The sequence below is a fragment of the Oenanthe melanoleuca genome, chromosome 4A, assembly GCF_029582105.1.
Source record: "Oenanthe melanoleuca isolate GR-GAL-2019-014 chromosome 4A, OMel1.0, whole genome shotgun sequence".
Taxonomy (NCBI): domain Eukaryota; kingdom Metazoa; phylum Chordata; class Aves; order Passeriformes; family Muscicapidae; genus Oenanthe; species Oenanthe melanoleuca.
The window spans coordinates 15703882-15721712 of NC_079338.1; the positions used below are offsets into that span (position 1 = coordinate 15703882).

General features: G+C 43.9%; 1 protein-coding gene across 1 annotated transcript in view; it reads left to right on the forward strand.

Annotated features, from left to right (window-relative positions):
- The first annotated feature begins 10349 nt into the window (after nt 1-10349).
- The window catches only part of LOC130253067 (connector enhancer of kinase suppressor of ras 2-like), a 166439-nt gene continuing 158957 nt past the window's right edge, over nt 10350-17831 (forward strand). Inside the window, exon 1 of the mRNA XM_056491344.1 lies at nt 10350-10413. Coding sequence (XP_056347319.1) covers nt 10350-10413 — 64 coding nt within the window. The remainder of the gene's footprint in view (nt 10414-17831) is intronic.

Sequence of the window (17831 nt, forward strand, 5' to 3'; positions counted from 1 at the left end):
ACATTTGTTAAAAAGATGTGATGCAGAAATGCAGCAAATGTGGCACTTCATCAGGAAAATGGGCAGGCAGCATTAAACATAAGTGACGGTGTGGGGTTCAGTTTAGAATGCAAAATGAATTTATAAATAATAGATGGAGATAATATGGATAGTTTGAGATAGATGAATGGAACCAATTTTTTTTCTAACTCGTTCAAATTAATTGAAGACGGCTGCACAGTTACACCCCTTCCCCAAAGAGTTAAGGAAATGTTAAATGGGTAGCTCACATGATGGAAAGTTATTATCCCGAGATGAGCCTTGGAGGAATTATGGGCAAGAGGGAGATAATGTTGGAATATATGACTTTGATTTTTATTTAAACATTATAACTCGAAATAGTCTCTTAAATCCTTGAGCTCTTCCAGGCAGAAGACACAGGGCCTTGTCTGCAGGGAGCAGGAAATAAGGGGCAAGTTCTTAACAGGTTTCTGACCAGTCTCACCTTTTCCCAGCACTGGCTCACAGCAGTGACACCTGCAGAGAGGCTTTGTGGCCAAAAATTGCTGCTGCTGCATTGAACAGAAAAATAAACCCACACCAGCTCAAACTGCACAAGAGGGGTTCCTTGGGAGAAAACTGAGTGCTGGAGCTGGCGGGCTGGATTCAACTGGGAAACAAACAGAAGCCTGAGGAACAAAACTGGTGAAACTCTGGGAATTGCTGGTGACATGCAGGGAACTCCAAGGGCGAGGTTTGGTCCTGGTCATGTCTGTGTTAAAAGTCTTGGCTCCTTGTTTTAGGATGAGATATTTTGATATGTGCATGTCTGATCATACTCACAGGCAAAACAAGCCCAACTAATGGAAGAGCTAAAAATGCAGGATTTTCTGTCTCTGGAGAGGCTGAAAAAGGGAAGACAGACTCCTCATCCATGAGGAAGAAAGGAGCTGCTGGAAGGCTTGAAGGACACAGGTCCTGAGGAAACGCTCGGTGGGTTAGATATTTCAGAAAGTATTTCAAGAACTGCTGTTGCAACAGCTGTTGAAAACCCCTAAATCAAGGGATCTATCCCTGGATTTTTATGGCAGGGCTGTGGCTGGTGCTTGGTGGCTGCAGATCACCCTGTCCTTCCCTCCCAGGGGCAGGAGGACCGAGATTTTGGAAGGAAGGAGAACAGGAGCAGCAAAGGGAGCAGGAGCTGCAGATGGCTGAGGGTTCTGACAGCCTTTCCCATAAACAGGGTTTCTGGATGGCAGGCCTTTATTTTGGAGCTGAGCTGGTGCAGTTTGTGACTACAAGAAAGTGAGAGAGAAATGCAAGCTGGCTCTGAAGCACAGCTACAGAGATTCCCAGCTCTTGGCAATTAATTTATGCCTTCCTCAGCTTGATCAGAGCACGCCTTGTCACCATCTAACATGGTTTCAGGTTGTCCAAAAGGAAAACATCATGTTGTTTGCTTGCCAAGCTCTTTGAAAATAAAGCTACTGTTGCATGTGAGAGGGGGCAGAGCTGTTTGGAATGGAAAGAGCAGGGGAAGAGCCCTGAGAAATGAATTACGGGAGGAGAGCTGGTTGCTGATGCAAAGCTCCTGGTTAAGAGCAAAGGGCATGCTGCTGGGATGCAGAGGAAAACACGACAGGACACATCACCATCATCTCCTCGTCCCTAAACAGCAAATCAACTTAATGTGCAGAGACAGGCTGAAGGGAAGAGACCTTTTTATTCTGCATCCTTCCTTCGGATCCGTGTTTAACTCGTGCCAGTGTGTGGCTGCAGAAAGGATCAAAAATGTCCAGCTCTGCATTCAGACCTGAGGTTTCATCACTCACAGAGGTATCAAGGGCAGGATAGGAATCTTCTCATCCTGAATTTTCTGAAGTGCCCATGGTGGAGGCTGCAGCAGATGTTTTCATGTCAGGTTAGTCTGGCAGGTGTTTGTGGCTCACACCAATTTTCTTTTTCTAGCTTTCAGATTCTTGTATCTCTATCTCTGCTCACCATATTAAGGCAACACACGCTGGGAGTATCTCTGTAGTCACAGCCAGTCCTCCAAGCAAATATTGAGTCTAACTAAACATGGAGAATGAAGAGGGCTACTGGAGTATAAAGCAGGAGCATAATCTCTGAGGTTTTAACCAAGGCATTAGAAAGACCTAATAATAGCAGGGCTTTGCAGGGATGCTAAGATAAAGAAAAAGCCATCTTGAGAATGCCTTGAAGAAAAGCTTTTGCTGTCACCAGACACTGGGCAGCATGAAAGACAAGCTTGGACCAAAAATCACAGCGGAAAAAGAAGATGGCATGATAATAATTGTCACAATTCTGTGAATCTGACATTCCTCATGCCAGCACATCCTGGGCCACCCCATCAGATATCTCTGCAAGGCAGAATGATTCTTTTAATACTGAAGGCCATGCTCAGACATTTCTGTAAGGCACATTTTGCTGTGGGATGGTGGAGAAGGAGATAATGATGGAGCACAAAAGAATAAAGTGATTTTTCTCAGTGGAATAGTTCTCCACACCATTGCCCAGAGTGCACCCAGGTTCTGCTGGGCACATGAACATGAGCTTGTCCCTCCTCTCCCAAACAAGCCCATTTCCACCATTGCTGGGTATTTTCTTCACACCAGAAATGTCACACAGAACATACAGCCCAAGTTCCACAGAATCACTGAACGTGCAGAGTTGGTTCCCTGAATGCATCAGGAAAATCAACAGGCACTTGTGCTTCAAAGCCACCTTTCCAGCCAGCAAGTAATGATTTACAAGAGAATTTGGTATCAATACTCTGGAAGTTTTATTACTGTTGTCAAGTTTTTCATTATTACTGTTTTTTTTCCAAAGTAATATCATTTACCTAATGTAGTGAGAAGCAGATGGTTTATTGCTTAAAAGTTGTTATGTGGTTCTTGCAGAGGAAGTGCATTGAACATTTATTTCATTTTTATCAAATAAATATTTTTCATTTATTTACTAGAGGAAGGGGAAAGGCAAATACCAATCATACTGTATATAAATGAATATGGATATATTGACAGGAAATGAAACATGTTGTAGTAATAAATATTCTGATATTGTATTTTCTTCAAAGAAAAGGAGCTGGAGTTAGCAGCACTCGAATTTTAAAATTCCTATGATTTTAGGGCCAAAAAAAACAGTTCTGAAAATTTATTCTGATCTCCATAATACCTACAAAATAAAGGCCATTGATCCATGTGTAATAAATTTGGCAACACACATATGATTTCTGTTGAGCTGGAACTCATTTTGGGAGAGATTGCCCAGCTTTGCCCTCAGAAATTCTCATGCTGACCCTGTGACTGTCAGTGCTGTAAGCTCCATGTCATGGAAAACTGAATTAAGAGAGAGAATCCATTCTGAGCATGGAATTGCCTGCACAGGATCCCTCTGAAGCTGCATGTGAGGCTCAAACAGACTTGCTGCAAGATATTTCCCTGTTTCTCCTTCCTTTAGTTCCACTCTGTAGTCAGTTCTGAACTGAGCAGAACTTCACAGCTGTTCCTGGAGGAATTCTGTGTAGGGAAATGATAACAAAGGGTCTGTCTGCAGTTTTCCCCTGCTTGCCAAACTGAAGAGATCAGTGAAGCAGATGAGCCCCTGTGCTGTTTCCCAGCTCAGAGTTAAGAATTCCCCAAATTCTGTGTCCTCATGAAGTTTTTTTGGGGGGAAGCTGTGACTCGTGGTGGTGGCACAAATCCCCATATGGAAACTTCCTTGGCAAGGTGGAAGCCTCTTCCCCTGGCACTGCTTTGAGGATTGTCACAGGGATTCCCAGATGAGGACATTCCCTCTTATTTGGGGCTCTTTAGGAGACTCTGAACATGTTGGTGATATCAACAAACAGGCTGAAAACAGAGGATCCTGTTTCCCTTAATATGAAAATATTTCAGTGCTCTCTGCTCATTTGCAGTCTGAGTCAAAGAGCACAAAGTTCATCTCCTATGAGAAAAAATCATCCACAGTGTCTTCACTGATATCAGTGGATTTCTCTTGGAGAAGAATGATATTTTTTCAGTTAATTTTTCTACATTATATCTTTGACATTAATACATTGAAGTTGCATTTTAAACTCTGGGTAGGGCTGTGAAAAGTGATCATTTTTCCAAGAGATGTGCAGTCTAGAGAATCTGTTTTGTAGAAAAGTTACTCTTGATATCAAGGAAGTATAACAACAGCTAAAGGGCAGCTCCTGGGGAAAAAAAAAAAAAAAAAAAGATGATGTTATGATGAAAGTGATGCAAGACAGGAGGAAGTTTGCAGTGCCTCTGTCCATGTACGTATTCTGTGGCTAAATAGAGGATTTCAGTCCCAAGAGAGGACTTTTGTGAACACTAAAATACACCAAGAAAAAGCAGTGCACAAAACCATTTCAGCCATGTCAAGTGATAATGAAATAATTTCTCTACATTCCTGAAAAACCAAGTATTTCTTGCATTTTTCTAATGTTAGCCCTGATTTCCAAACCATTTGTTATTTTAGTGCCCAAATAATGTAAAGTACCATAAATTATGACTAACACACACTGATAAAACATGAGGCTACATGTAGAAACTGGGATATTAATACCTGTGAGGGATGAACAGTGAGTTCCTGTAGAAAAAAATACTTAGGGTTGATACAACAGTGAGTGCCAGCAGTGGAAATTAAATGCAATAAATGAATGAATGGATTGGGGTTTATTAACAGGGAGGCTGCCGTGGTGCTGGAGCTGCCGAGGGTGCAGTGCCAGCAGATGGCACTCCAGAATGTGGAACACCATCCTCACATCCTCACATCCTCTCATCTTCCCCATCCTCACATCCTCACATCCTCACATCCTCACCATCCTCACATCTTCCCCATCCTCACATCCTCACATCCTCACATCTTCACATCTTCCCCATCCTCACCATCCTCACATCTTCCCCATCCTCACATCCTCACCATCCTCACATCCTCACATCCTCACCATCCTTACATCCTCACATCCTCACATCCTCACCATCCTCACCATCCTCACCATCCTCACCATCCTCACCATCCTCACCATCCTCACCATCCTCACATCCTCACCATCCTCACATCCTCACATCCTCACCATCCTCACATCCTCACCATCCTCACATCCTCACCATCCTCACATCCTCACCATCCTCACATCCTCACCATCCTCACATCCTCACCATCCTCACCATCCTCACATCCTCACCATCCTCACCATCCTCACCATCCTCACATCCTCACATCCTCACATCCTCACATCCTCACATCCTCACATCCTCACATCCTCACATCCTCACATCCTCACATCCTCACATCCTCACATCCTCACATCCTCACCATCCTCACATCCTCACCATCCTCACATCCTCACATCCTCACCATCCTCACCATCCTCACCATCCCAGACTCCAAGGCACAGACCTGCTGCCTCCTGGGGTCACAGCTGACAGAATTCCACCAAGGACAGTCAGGAATGCTGAAAGTACCTGGGGACCAGCTTGGGCTGTGATGGAGAATTACAGGATCATGGAATGGTTTGTGCGGGAAGGGAGCTTAAAACCCATCCAGTGCCAGCCCTGCCATGGGCAGGGACACCTCCTGCTGTCACAGGGTGCCCCAAGCCCCATCCAGCCTGGCCTTGGGCACTTCCAGGGATCCAGGGGCAGCCACAGCTTCTGGACATGACAATGCAACTCCCACCCAAGGGATGGATGTTGGAACGTGGTGCTGAGACCACCACGGGTCTGGGTTCAGTGTCTGGATGGATTCACTTAAGAGTTGGACTTGATCCTTGTCCCTTCCAACTCAGAATATCCTGTGATCTGAAATAAAGGCTGATGGATCATGTAGGACCTACCCATTGATGCTCTGGGGATGATCCAAGCCCTTTCCTTTCAGCCCTGCTCAAAGCAGGATCCCCCCAGCTCTCTGGGAGAACAGAGCCCAGACCCTCAGGCTGTAAAGCCAGGGTTAAGTAAGGCCAAGGTTTATCCTTAAATAGCAGAATCTGTCAATCCCTCTCCCAGAGCTAAGCTGGGTTTTGTTCCTCCCAGCACATTTATTGCTCTCATGCAACTTCACCAGAGGCACTTTTCCTGCCATCTCTCAACAAGTGTTGGAGGCAACATCAGACAGAACCTGGCTCAGAACAGAACTGATCAAAACAAACAATTCATCTCCATTCTGTTTTTTTAAGAATATCTTCTTTTCCACAACAAATAAATGTATAACATTGAAATGTTACAGGATAAAAAGCTTTAATGATAACTGAGAGTTCAGCAGTCATTTCCTTGGAGATTTTGCTTACATTTCCATTAATAATATGAATTATAGATGTCCTAAGTTATAACATTACATACCACTTTTCCAAGGCATTCATGACTTATTTAATCTGGAGCTGCATGCTCTTGTTTTTCCATAATGGACATCAAATGCCATGTCAAAACTTTATTAAACTAACCCAGTCCTAAAGGACTTATTTCACAACATGCAAGTTATTTCTTCATCAAAGAAGATGAAAATAATTGTTACGAAATGAAAACTGGGAGAAATACGTGATTGTTTTAAGTGTGAGAGTGACTATGGAAGTAGATTTGAGCATAATCCTTAATTGGAAAGTTATCACTGGCCATGAAATACACAAGAACATTTAACTGCCTCCCACAGTGACCATGAAAACACAGAGACTGATGGTTTAATTAGCAATCCCAGAGATACCAGGCAGTGCTCAAAAGCTACAGCACTCTCAGCATTATTGCTGGGAAGGAGGAGGGACTCCAAACCTTTCCACCAGTCTGTTCAGCCTTAGGCCTTTGCTGTCAAAGGCAGCAGCGATGATTATGGGCTGGAATTACCAGATTATTTTATAGAGGCCTTTGACAACAAGGTTGTGTTGTAGTGAAAGCTCTGCTTCCTTTCTCCCTTTCAATGCCTCACTTTGCTCCAATGCTTATGCAGACTTCAGTCAGAAAGTATTTCTCATTTACATGACCTAGATAGAATAATAGTGAGAAAGATGTTCCTTGATCTTTTTTCTCTTGATTTGCTACATTCAGCCTGGAAGAAAAACACAGTCATGGGAATGCATTGTTGCTTTTATGTCAGCATTAGGAAGCAGTGCTAGGTAGGTTGGGGGATAGATCTAGGCAGAAGCCTTGCAATAAACAGGCAGAAAAACACATGGCACAGCTTTAGGGATTACATAGTTCTGCCTATTTAAAAAAAATTTCCTTTTTTAGTGACTTTGCACATTTGATCCCACTGCAGTGACCCATGGCTGGCAGGAATGGTGAGGGAGGAGGTTTGGAGCTGTGTCAGGAGGGAGGATGAAGCTCAGTATTCCATGATTCTCATTCCAGAGCCCTCACCTCTGCAGGCAGAGTGGACAACCTGTATCAAAAAGTGCTCTGAACTGACTTGAACCCCAGTTCCAGAAATAATCTGGACTCCATTTGGCCTTTCTAGTGCTCAGCTGGATCCATCACTGAGTCCCATGGTCTGCCACGGGCTCCTTTCCTGATCTTGCCATGTTCTGTGCCATTCCCATGGCTGTGAGGAATAAATCTTCCTGGAAACAACAAAAGAAGAAGAAATCCCCAGGTGGAACCATCCATGGGCTGCCCTGCTGAACATACCCATGGGAGTAGCTGAAGGAACATTTCCCTGGGGCTGGGATGATTCGTGACAAACCAGAGCCACGTGCACTGATCTTTGCAACAGAGAATGCACCTGAATAAATCATCAGCAAGGAGAGAAACGGAGCTTTTTGAACTGCTTTGAATATTTTATTCCAAGAAGTAGAACAAAAAAAGTAGATGGTTGTCCTGAAGGTTGTAAAATCCCAGAATACAGGCAAGCTGTGAGTGGTAATGCTAAGGAAAATCACAGGAGTTTATCTGACAGCCAGGGTCTTCCAGCCAAATTACAGTTACTGCCTGAGCCAGCACCGTGAATAACAGTGGGAATAAATGAAAATGCAAACCCTCTTTGGGGGAGGAGCCTCAGTAACAGAACATGAAAGATTTACAAGGTTCTCATTGTGCAAATGGAAGCCCTGATTCCAAAATAATAGTTTGAGGCTTCTTTTGTCATCCAAGGACAATTTAAATGAATGGAATTATGCCCATTGACATTGATGAGCTTTGAATTTAGGCTTCATCCTCTTTCAAAAATATGTCAAAATATATTTTTTAAAAAGTGCCCAGTCAAGCCTGGGTAGGAAATATGAGACAAAGGGGCATTGACAGAATGTCTGTCAAATGACAGGAATTAGGGAAATAGTCCAAACAATCATGAATGAAGATTTTTTTTTGTGCAAATGTGTCAAAAATACGGAGTTTGTATGCAACATAGCTTATCTCAAATTCTTCCATGCTGGTATTGAACTAAAAAAAAATAAGAATTTGAAGAAAGAATAGCCCCTCAAACAACTTGTACAGTTTCCAATAGCTAATAGAAATATTTATTCTCAATGCTAGCCCACTATTGTCTAAAAAGAGAAGTATTGTGCCTTTGAGAGCTTTGTCATTGTTATGTCCATTGTAAACAGCTATTTAGACAGAACCAAAGCTACTGAAAGTGGTCTCCCAAAACTCAGAGAGGAAGCTGACATGCTGTTCAGCCTTCTTGAAGGAGAATTGATGTGAATCCTTTTGTAAAGAAGATCTGTGCTCTGAGCACTCCAAATACATCATAGAATACTAATCACACTATTTCCCAAAGCTAAAGAAAAATAAAAAAGGATAGAGTGCATCACTGAGCTGAGAATGGCACATCTCTTTGGAGATGCTTTAGTGGGGGGAAAGATGCCTGTCTGCATCCTTAACTGTATCAAAAAGAGCCCTGAAAGGGTAGAGAATAAACTGCCAGAAAGTAGGTTCAGATTGGATTTTAGGAAGGCATTGTTCCCTGTGAGGGTGGGCACAGGGTGCCCAGAGAAGCTGTGGCTGCCCCTGGATCCCTGGAAGTGTCCAAGGCCAGGCTGGATGGGGCTTGGAGCACCCTGGGACAATGGAAGGGGGTGAAATGGGATGGGCTTTAAGGTCCTTTCTAGCCCAAACCAGCCTGGGATTCTGTGATAAATATTCCATTGGTATTTCATGTTCTCCAGTATGAGAGAGAAAGGACAGATCTCAGCCTGGGGGCTTCAACATGGGAACATCACCATCCTCTTCCCCTGATGTGCTGGGGAAACTTGCAGCAGCACAGGAGAAAAAGGCAAAGGGGAAAGATCACTGAAGAGAAAGGTGGAACTGCTTTGTTCTGCCTTTTTTCTGGACCCTCAGTTTTTCCCCTTAGCACAAGATAGTGGGGCTGCAGATCTCAGGCTAAAGGTTGGAGCCAGCAGCACCTTCTCAGCCACAGGATGCAGAATTTGTGCTGCATGAGGTGCAGAGAGTCACAAATGGGTCCAAGAAGTGCTGTTTGGCTTGTCTCATTGAAATGGCTCACCTTCATCTGTCAAAAGGTAGTAAACTTCAGGGTTAGGAATACTTAAAACAGGATTTTTTCCTTCATAACAAAAGGGAGACATTGACTAATGATCTCAGTACTGAGAGTCAAAATACTTGCTGTACTTGTCTATCCTAAAGTGCTGTAGTAGTACAAATTGACTCCTTGATGCTGTCATTCTTTCTTTACAAAATGAGCAAAAATGAGCATCTCATAATAGGAAATATCTTGGCTCTGAATGTGGCCAGGGAAAAAAAAAAAAAAAAAAAAAAAAAAAAAAGAGTTTTCTCTCCCAGTAGTTTTTGTTTCCCTTGGGTAATACTTTTCATACTGTGTTTGACATTCTGAATTACATGATTACACAGTACAAGACTCCAGCAACATTTTGCATGGTAAAGATGGAAGATGCTCAGCATTTTGCCAGATGCCAGGCGATACCCTGACGTTTCTATCTCACTTTAAGCCGCGTGGCAGTCAGCATATTCCCGATGAAGCCGAGGCAATCTGCTGCCGGGTTCCAGCAGTGCCATTTGGCCGGGTGAGGATGCCGGGGCTCGCCGGGATGCGGCGGCTCCGTGCGGGGCAGCTCCGGCGGGGCAGCTCCGCGTTCCACCCGTGTGTTCCAGGGCACAGCTCTGGTGAGTGACTCTGCTCTGTACTGCACCATTTCCTGGCTCCGTGCTCCGGGTGTTGCAGGCTGTGTGCAGTGGGGGAGGTGCCAGAGCTGATCAAGCAGTGTAATTTTATACATTACTGAATCAGTGCAGGAGGAACCTGGAGGGACAAAGCAGCATCTTCTCTTTGAACTGCACTGTAAAATCCGACAGCTCTCCTAGCCCAGCCATGCTCTGATACAATTTTTTCTCTCCTTTTTCCCCCGATTTTGGTGCGAATGATAAAGTGATCTGATGATGGCTCTCGTTATGGAACCTATTAGCAAGTGGACGCCCAAGCAAGTAGTGGATTGGATGAAAGGTAGGATCGTTTATTGTCTGTACTTCGGATCCCGGCAATTTGCATCCGCGCATTCTTTGTTTTGGGAAGAGTTTATTCAGTTGTGATCATCCCTGTGCTGCTTTGCCCGGTAGTTGTTAGAGACAGGGCTGAGCAGAGGCTGGGCTGTGTTTGGGAATCGCTGCCGACAGCGGAGCCGGGATCAACTGCGTTTGTTGGACAATGCAGACACAAAGTGTTTGTGTCTCACGGCTCCATTATGCCTCGCACACGGTCTCGTCGGGATGTTTGGCTGCTTTAAATTTGCCCTGGTTAGGTCTGGTTTGCTCATATCAGGTGATCTGATGCAGTGGCTGTGCAGCGCTCGCCTGTAGTTTGGGTACCACAAGGAGCACCGGGAGCTGGACTGAAGCATCCTGCTCCTTCAGGGACGTGTCCTGCCCTGCCCAGGCTCCTTTAGGGACACGTCCTGCCCTGTCCAGGCTGCCCAGCCGCGGGAAGGCGCAGGGCTGAGCGCGGCTCCCGGGGAAACTCGCCGGGATAACTTGACAGCAATGATGATTTCCCTGCACATTCGCAGTTTCACAACACAGCCGTCAGCTGTGACATGTTTTGCCTGACAATGCTCGGCTGTGCTGCAAACAGAGCGGGATGGATGGGAGGGCGAGGGATTGTTCTGATGATGAGTGGTTTAAATATCTCCGGGGTGGGGGGAGGATGTATTCCCACGGTGGGATGCATTAGTGTTGTTATACAGCGCTTCTGATGAGCTGTCTGTCTTTGAGACAAATAATTCCTGCCACGGGGGATCTCTGTTATATAAGGAGAAGAGGTGCAAATTTGGGGTGTAGGTTACTCGTGGAAATGATTCCTGTAATGTTAACTTATGGAAGGGTTGAATTGGATGCCCACTCGAATGTCCTTAAAGCTTCCAAAGTATTCTCAGTAATGAGGGGATGGTTCTGATCTCATTTTGCCGAGCTGCATCTCCACACTTGGCTGAAATTGGGCTGTTTTGGTGCTCATCAGACACGTTGCCATTATCAGCTAATTATTCTTTTACAAGCAGAGTCTTGTGAAGCAAACGGTGTCTGGGGGAATGGATGTACTTTGTCTCTCAGGTGTTTGGGAGCTCGGGGTAGTTGGGAGGGCTTAAGCAGGTCATTGGGATGGATCCTAAAGCTTTAGATACAGGATTGATTCCCAGGCTCCAATGTCATTAGGTGATATCCAATCCTAATGTATGTGCAGAGGAGTTTTCTGATCCACACCTTCATTCTCAGTACACAAAAGAGTTAAAAAGTGGACAGATCACTCAGCTATTTTAACTCCTTACTTGAATTATAATGTAAATTAAGTGTCAAAGTGTGTGGAATACTTGTTGCTAAATTTAAAAAATACTTCCTGCTGCTTTTTTATCCTTTCTGATACAAACTAATTACATCTTGGGGAGCAGTAATCCATGATGAGCAGTGGAGGAAGGTCATACAAGCAGCAGGTTTTTAAATGTCTGGAGTTGCCTGACAATTGGATTTCCATAGCAGACTGCTCAGTGCACCATCCACAGGGATATCTGGAGTAGGCAGCATTGCCAGAGCTGTGCCTGTGTTCAAGATAGATACAGATAATGCAATGAACACTGAAGTATTCACAACGTTGATCTTTTCCTTGGTAACATGAGCTGCACATCCACAAGCAGGAAAAGTTTAACATTTGTCCATTTTCCTCATGTTAATATTACAAGCCTCCTTTTTATCCCAGCATTTACCTTTGCAGATGCATTGTTCAATTGCAGCCAAAGAAAAGACCTACCCCACACAAATGGCAGACTGGAGTCAATTTAAAACTACTTGTAACTACCTTACTCTGCAAAAATTGCCCAACTGTGGCCACTGTTTGCCTGTAATTTCCATGTGCTGTGTAGCTCAGCTCTGTTGGCTGCAGTCACTAAATCCATGTGCCAGGGAGGTCCAAGGGCTGCACAGGCAGTGATTTACAGTGATAAGGCAGTTTTTATGTAGTTCTTCTATTCTGAAAGGTCACTTCTTTCACAGCATTAAAAGGTAAATTAATGACACTTTCAAAAAATTACCACTTTAGGAATGAGTATATAACTTGACTGTAGATAGCAACATGTTAATAAACAATGGGACAAATATTGCCACTGTAGTATACCTTTGGGAGGCTTAAAAATATGCAGACAATTAGTTTTATTTGTGGAGATTGTAAATGATAATGTATTTCCCAGGGAAATGATAGCAACATGCTTTTAAAACTTGCTTTTATCATATCCCTTGAAGCCATCAGAACTTATTTCTAAAATCTGCTAGCAAAGCCCAGGTTTTGAAACTAACCAGCAGTGAGTACCAGAAGCATCAAATAACTGTAGAGAAGATGGAAGGAAGCCATGAGAATGATGTTAATGGTTTGAGACCCCAGAATTTGTCCTGGTTACAGCTCCAGTGAGAGCAGCAGCTGCAGCCTGAGCCCCCCCCAAGAGGAGACATCCTTCTGTTCTTTTCCTTTAGGAAATGTTACTTGCCAAAAAAGTAAAAATTGGTAGGCTTTAAGGAACATTGTAATGACAAGTTGGCATCTTGTGTTTATCCACAGTTCCTTTCTCAGGAATGCACTCAACTGGAATTCAATTAGGGAACTGCATCTGATGGTGTGGACAACCTGAAAAGGCCATGCAAGCCTGGAGAAATTGATTCCTGAGGCTCTCAGAGGTTCTAGAAAGTTAAAACTGCAGATAATTTTGTGTTAAAGAAACTGTCTTTATACAAAAATTATTTTGTAAAGTTTAGCAGATACAGCAGAAGGCACTGTGGTTAAAAGGGAAGGTTTCAAAGGAGCTGGCAATATGGGAAGGTATTTTTAGCAACAGTTTTTAGTCAGTATTCATTTTTTCCCCCAAAATTTTCCAAAATTTTAAACATCTCCAAATGGTTTTCAGGTGTTTCCCCTGGTATACAGCCATTTCTTACATAACTTACCTGTTTTCCTGGGGACTCAAAAGGTACTTGAGGAAAAACCTTTGCCTTGCTCAGAATCCATGGGGGCCCCATGGAAAACAAACATTACCCATAGAGCTCCCCAGTGCCTTCAGGGCCAGGGTGGTTTCTAACTGGTCAGGTTTCAGGTTTGACATATTAATGTGGGAAAATGGCAAACTGCCCTCCAAGGTGTGCATCTGGAAGGCTTCACCTGGGGATTTTTGTTGTTTTTTGGTGCAGGAGCTCCCTGTGAAACTCAGGGATGCTGTGCAGGTTATCAGTGAACACCCCAAACCCAAACCCCTCTATTTTAACATGAAGGGGAGTCCTGAACAGGATCTGGGGTTTAGGGTGCAGAGGGGAGCTAGGATGCCTTACTGAATTAACAAAAGGGTGAGAGTTTGTGTTTCCACTGGAGGCAAAGTCTGAAGGGAATTCTCTGTACTTCTACAAGCAGGAGCATTGGAGATGTTGTGCTTCCTAAGGGGAGCAGTTTACAAGTAGGTCATTTAAAATGTGAACTCATTTACAGGGAAGTGACACCTCTGTCCAAATAAATACTCACTTTTCAAAGCAGTCCAAGGAAAGGCAATGAAATACAATGCCATGAAATACAGCTGTGACTTTCAGAGAATGCAGTGTTATTGAGCAGCTGAAAATTAAAATGGGAAACCAGCTATTCCTTAAGTACCTGTAATAACTCCACACAGAGTCTGTGATTCAAAGTCCTGGGGGCTGACAGGTTTGTCTGCCAAAACAGCCTGCAGTGGAGGTTTCTCTCCTAATAAATGGTCTGCTGTAGATACTCATTTCACAACTGTGAGCCATTTTCCCCCCTTTAAATCCAGAATTTCTGCACCCTCAACAGGAGATGTAGACATTAAAAAAAAAAAAAAAAATTAATTCAGTTGGTAAACTGATTAACTGTGCTGCACTGATCCTGTGCAGAATAATTATATGTTTAGCTGAAGGGTTTTCCTTAGCATGTAATTCCCTGATTTCAGGCTGGCTCATAAAAGAGAAAGGAGGGAGGGAGGGAGTGGAGAGCAGGGAAGCTGATGACGTGAGAGGGCTCGTTAACATTCACATCACGCCGGGCTCCGGCAAACCCCTCTCCCTCTTCCTTTGCTTCCCATGAGATCACTACCTGTGCTGGAGCACTGTGTCACAGCCAGGGACTCCTCCCTTTGCAGGACATCGCATTTCTCAGACCTCAGAAGGTGCTGGAAGCGCAGCTGAGTGTTCTGACCCTCTGCAAAAGCCCTGGAGGTGCTGGGCTGGTGATGCTCGGCTTCCCTGAGCCCCCTCCCTGACCTCGGGGTCCCAAAATGCAGGAGCACAATTCCGTGAGATGCAATCTGAAACTGGAGTGGACAAGCCAGGCCATCCCTTATTTAGAAAAATGTAGGTTTTAGAGCATCTTTTCAGCTCTTTCTGAAGACAAATAGATTTGGGAGAGATCTGAGCCACAAATGCAGAATTAGCATTTGTTCAGTTTCCAAGCTGTCCTAAAGTAAAGGTTTCACCCTTTTCCTTCTGCTCTCACTGACTGTACAGCTAAAACAAACAATTTGCCGTTGTGGCTCCCCCTTGGATTCCTGTGTTCCACTGGCACCACGTTTCCAGTTGTCTCTAGGAAGTCACTGAGTCAGAATTGGCTGCAATTCCTCCCCGATTTCTCTCACAGGTTTTGGACTTTAATGCTTCTCAGTAATGAATTTTGTGAGCAGCTCTTGAGTGCTGTAAACTGTTTGCTTTTAAAGGGTCAGCAGAGCCCACCTCCGAGCTGACAGCTTTGCAATGCCAGTGCCAAAGGTCAGATTTCAAGGAACAGGTTCCCAATATTCAGCACAGTTAAATGTTGGAATAAACTGTCCAGGCAGGTTGGGCCATGCCCTGTGTAGGAGGGTTTGAATGCAACAGAGAAGAGCTGCAACATCCCTCTGGAATTGTTTCTGTGCCCAGTCTGTCCCCTGCAGAGTGACCTAATGTCTTCTCAAGCCTTCTACCAACTCAGACAAGACCTTGGGATGGTTTCTTGCATAGGAATCACCCTCATCTTTGAAATGTGAGAATCCCCAAAGAGATCATAGCTCTGGCTTCCTCCTGGATATTTCACAGTTTATATTTCTCAGAATAACCATGGGAGATGATGTCCAAATGTCCAAAGCTCAGAACTCTTCCTGCTGTGTTTCACGAGGAGAGCAGCAGAGCTGGTGATGGTCAGAGCTCCACTCCCACCAACATTCCCAAAATATTCCCATTCCTCCCTGCCCCAGAGGTATGAAACAGAGCTCAAGGGACTGGCAGGATTACCAGGAGCCAGTGCCCTCAAGGCTTGGACTGTTACCACTTTTAGTTCAGCTTGTGCACCACTGGCAGCCTGGAGGGACAACAAAACATTTTGCTGATCCCATGGCTCCAGTTTGTGTCCTCCCAGTAGCTGCAGCCATGGTTGGGGTCATGGCCAGCTGGTCCACAGCTAAATATTGTACAAAGACCTCCCTAAATCAAGTCTAATTGTCTATGGAAATTATTTTGGCTGAGGTGTTCCTGCATCCCTATCACTATTACCTCATCTTCACTAACTCCACTTTGAGGACCAATTAGAAACTGGTCTATATATCTCTATATATCTTCCAAGAACCCACTGGATTAGCACCATCTCCATAAAAGATTTCAGCAACATTTAGCTATTTAATGGTCTGTATTTATAATCAGGTTATTTAGGACTGTATTCTGAAATTTCCCTATCTATAAAGCAGATATGTTCAGACCTTTCTAAGAAATGTAATTCTGCTCCCAGGGAAAAGTCTGAGCTCAATGAAAGTCACGTTTATCAAGCGTAACTAATCTTTCAGGTCATTATGTAAAGAAATTTACTTTATTGTCTTGCAGCTTAATATCAGCACTCAGACAATGTGTCACACATTGCTGTGCCTTGTAACCTTTACCATGGGTTAAAATTATGCAAAATCCCCAACTTTCTCCCAGTCCTGACCATCCCAGGGAGGGCAGAGTGGCAATGCAAATTCAGGAGAGCTCAACCTTCTCCAGCTCTCCATTAATTCACAGTTCATCTTCTGAAGCAAAGTTCAGGAGAGATTGGATGATACTTTCAGACCACATTAAATGAGGTGCTAAAACACTGGATCCTGCTCAGCAATAAGATGCTTTCATGGTTCTTCCCAGACTTTCTTGCCCCACTCATTCCAGTTTCTAAGTTTTTCCTTCCTTTGGCAGAATTGACATCAGCCCTTGTGCCATAACACTGAGAACTCTGCATGGAACACTTTTACCAGTTTGTAAAATGTGCATTTTCTAGGAAAGGAGCAGAACCTCTCAGTGCTACAGGATTCCTGGCTGCCTAGGTTGGAAGGCAGTTTGAGAAACGTTGAATTCTGCAGAAAAATGCATTGTGGATATAATTTCAGTGCATGGGAAACACTGCCTGGGTGGGGGAGTCCCAGGTAAATCTCTGCTCCACATCCTTTCTCAGAACCCATGGGAAGGCAGCTCCTTGTTTGCTGGGCCTGTCCTCAAGGAAGGTTTCTAAATGCTCAGAGAAATATTCTTGCCTAAGAAAACTCCTTATGTCTCATTCTGGTGGGTTCCATCCCTTGAGCTTCTGTTTGCAATGAAGGAAAAAAAGGAAAGCAAAAAGTAAACTGTGATTTGTCCTCTAGCAAAATTATTTTAGCACCTACAGAGCTTTCAAAGCCAAGAAAGGCAGAGCTTATCCTTTTAATGCCTTTTTTTCAGAACTGCTGTCCTGCCACACTGACAGAAATGGAGGCTGTGGCTCTGTGCTGAAATTGGTGACACTCTTGATATTAAATGAAGCATTTTACTGAATTAACCACTGTAGTATCAAATATTGCTGAGCAATAATCAGCATTCATGCTCTCCACCCAGGGTGATTTTGTAGATAACTTCTAAATGCTGCTTTGCATTACTAATTTAAGTTGCTGTTTTTGCAGTAGGTTTTTTAGTAAACAAAATCTTCCCTGATTCCATTGCAGTGAGGGCAAGAGCAGGAAAGGGAAGGTTCAGGAGTTACTCTTAAAGGATTCAGAGAGAGGAAAAATTTATGAGGTTGTTTTTGTGAAGGGCTCTAGTGATGAATCAAAATGAAATTACTTCTGATTAACTAACAGCTCCCAAAACACATCCTTGCTGACCCTCTGCAGGGAAGTGCTCAGGAGGATTCAAGGCCAATGCAATGTTTGGGTTTTCCTACTCAAATCCTCCACCAACTGCTTTCCAGCAAAGATGAATTATAAAAAGACTGTGGAGCATTTTTAGTTCAAACGTAGGTGGCATGTTTGAAATAAAAACGTAGCAGACAGTAATTTCACAAAATACATTCAGCTTTACTCCTTACAAATATGTCCATCTTTTTCATTCTAAGCATCAGACAAAGCCCAGAAAAGCTGTAAGGAT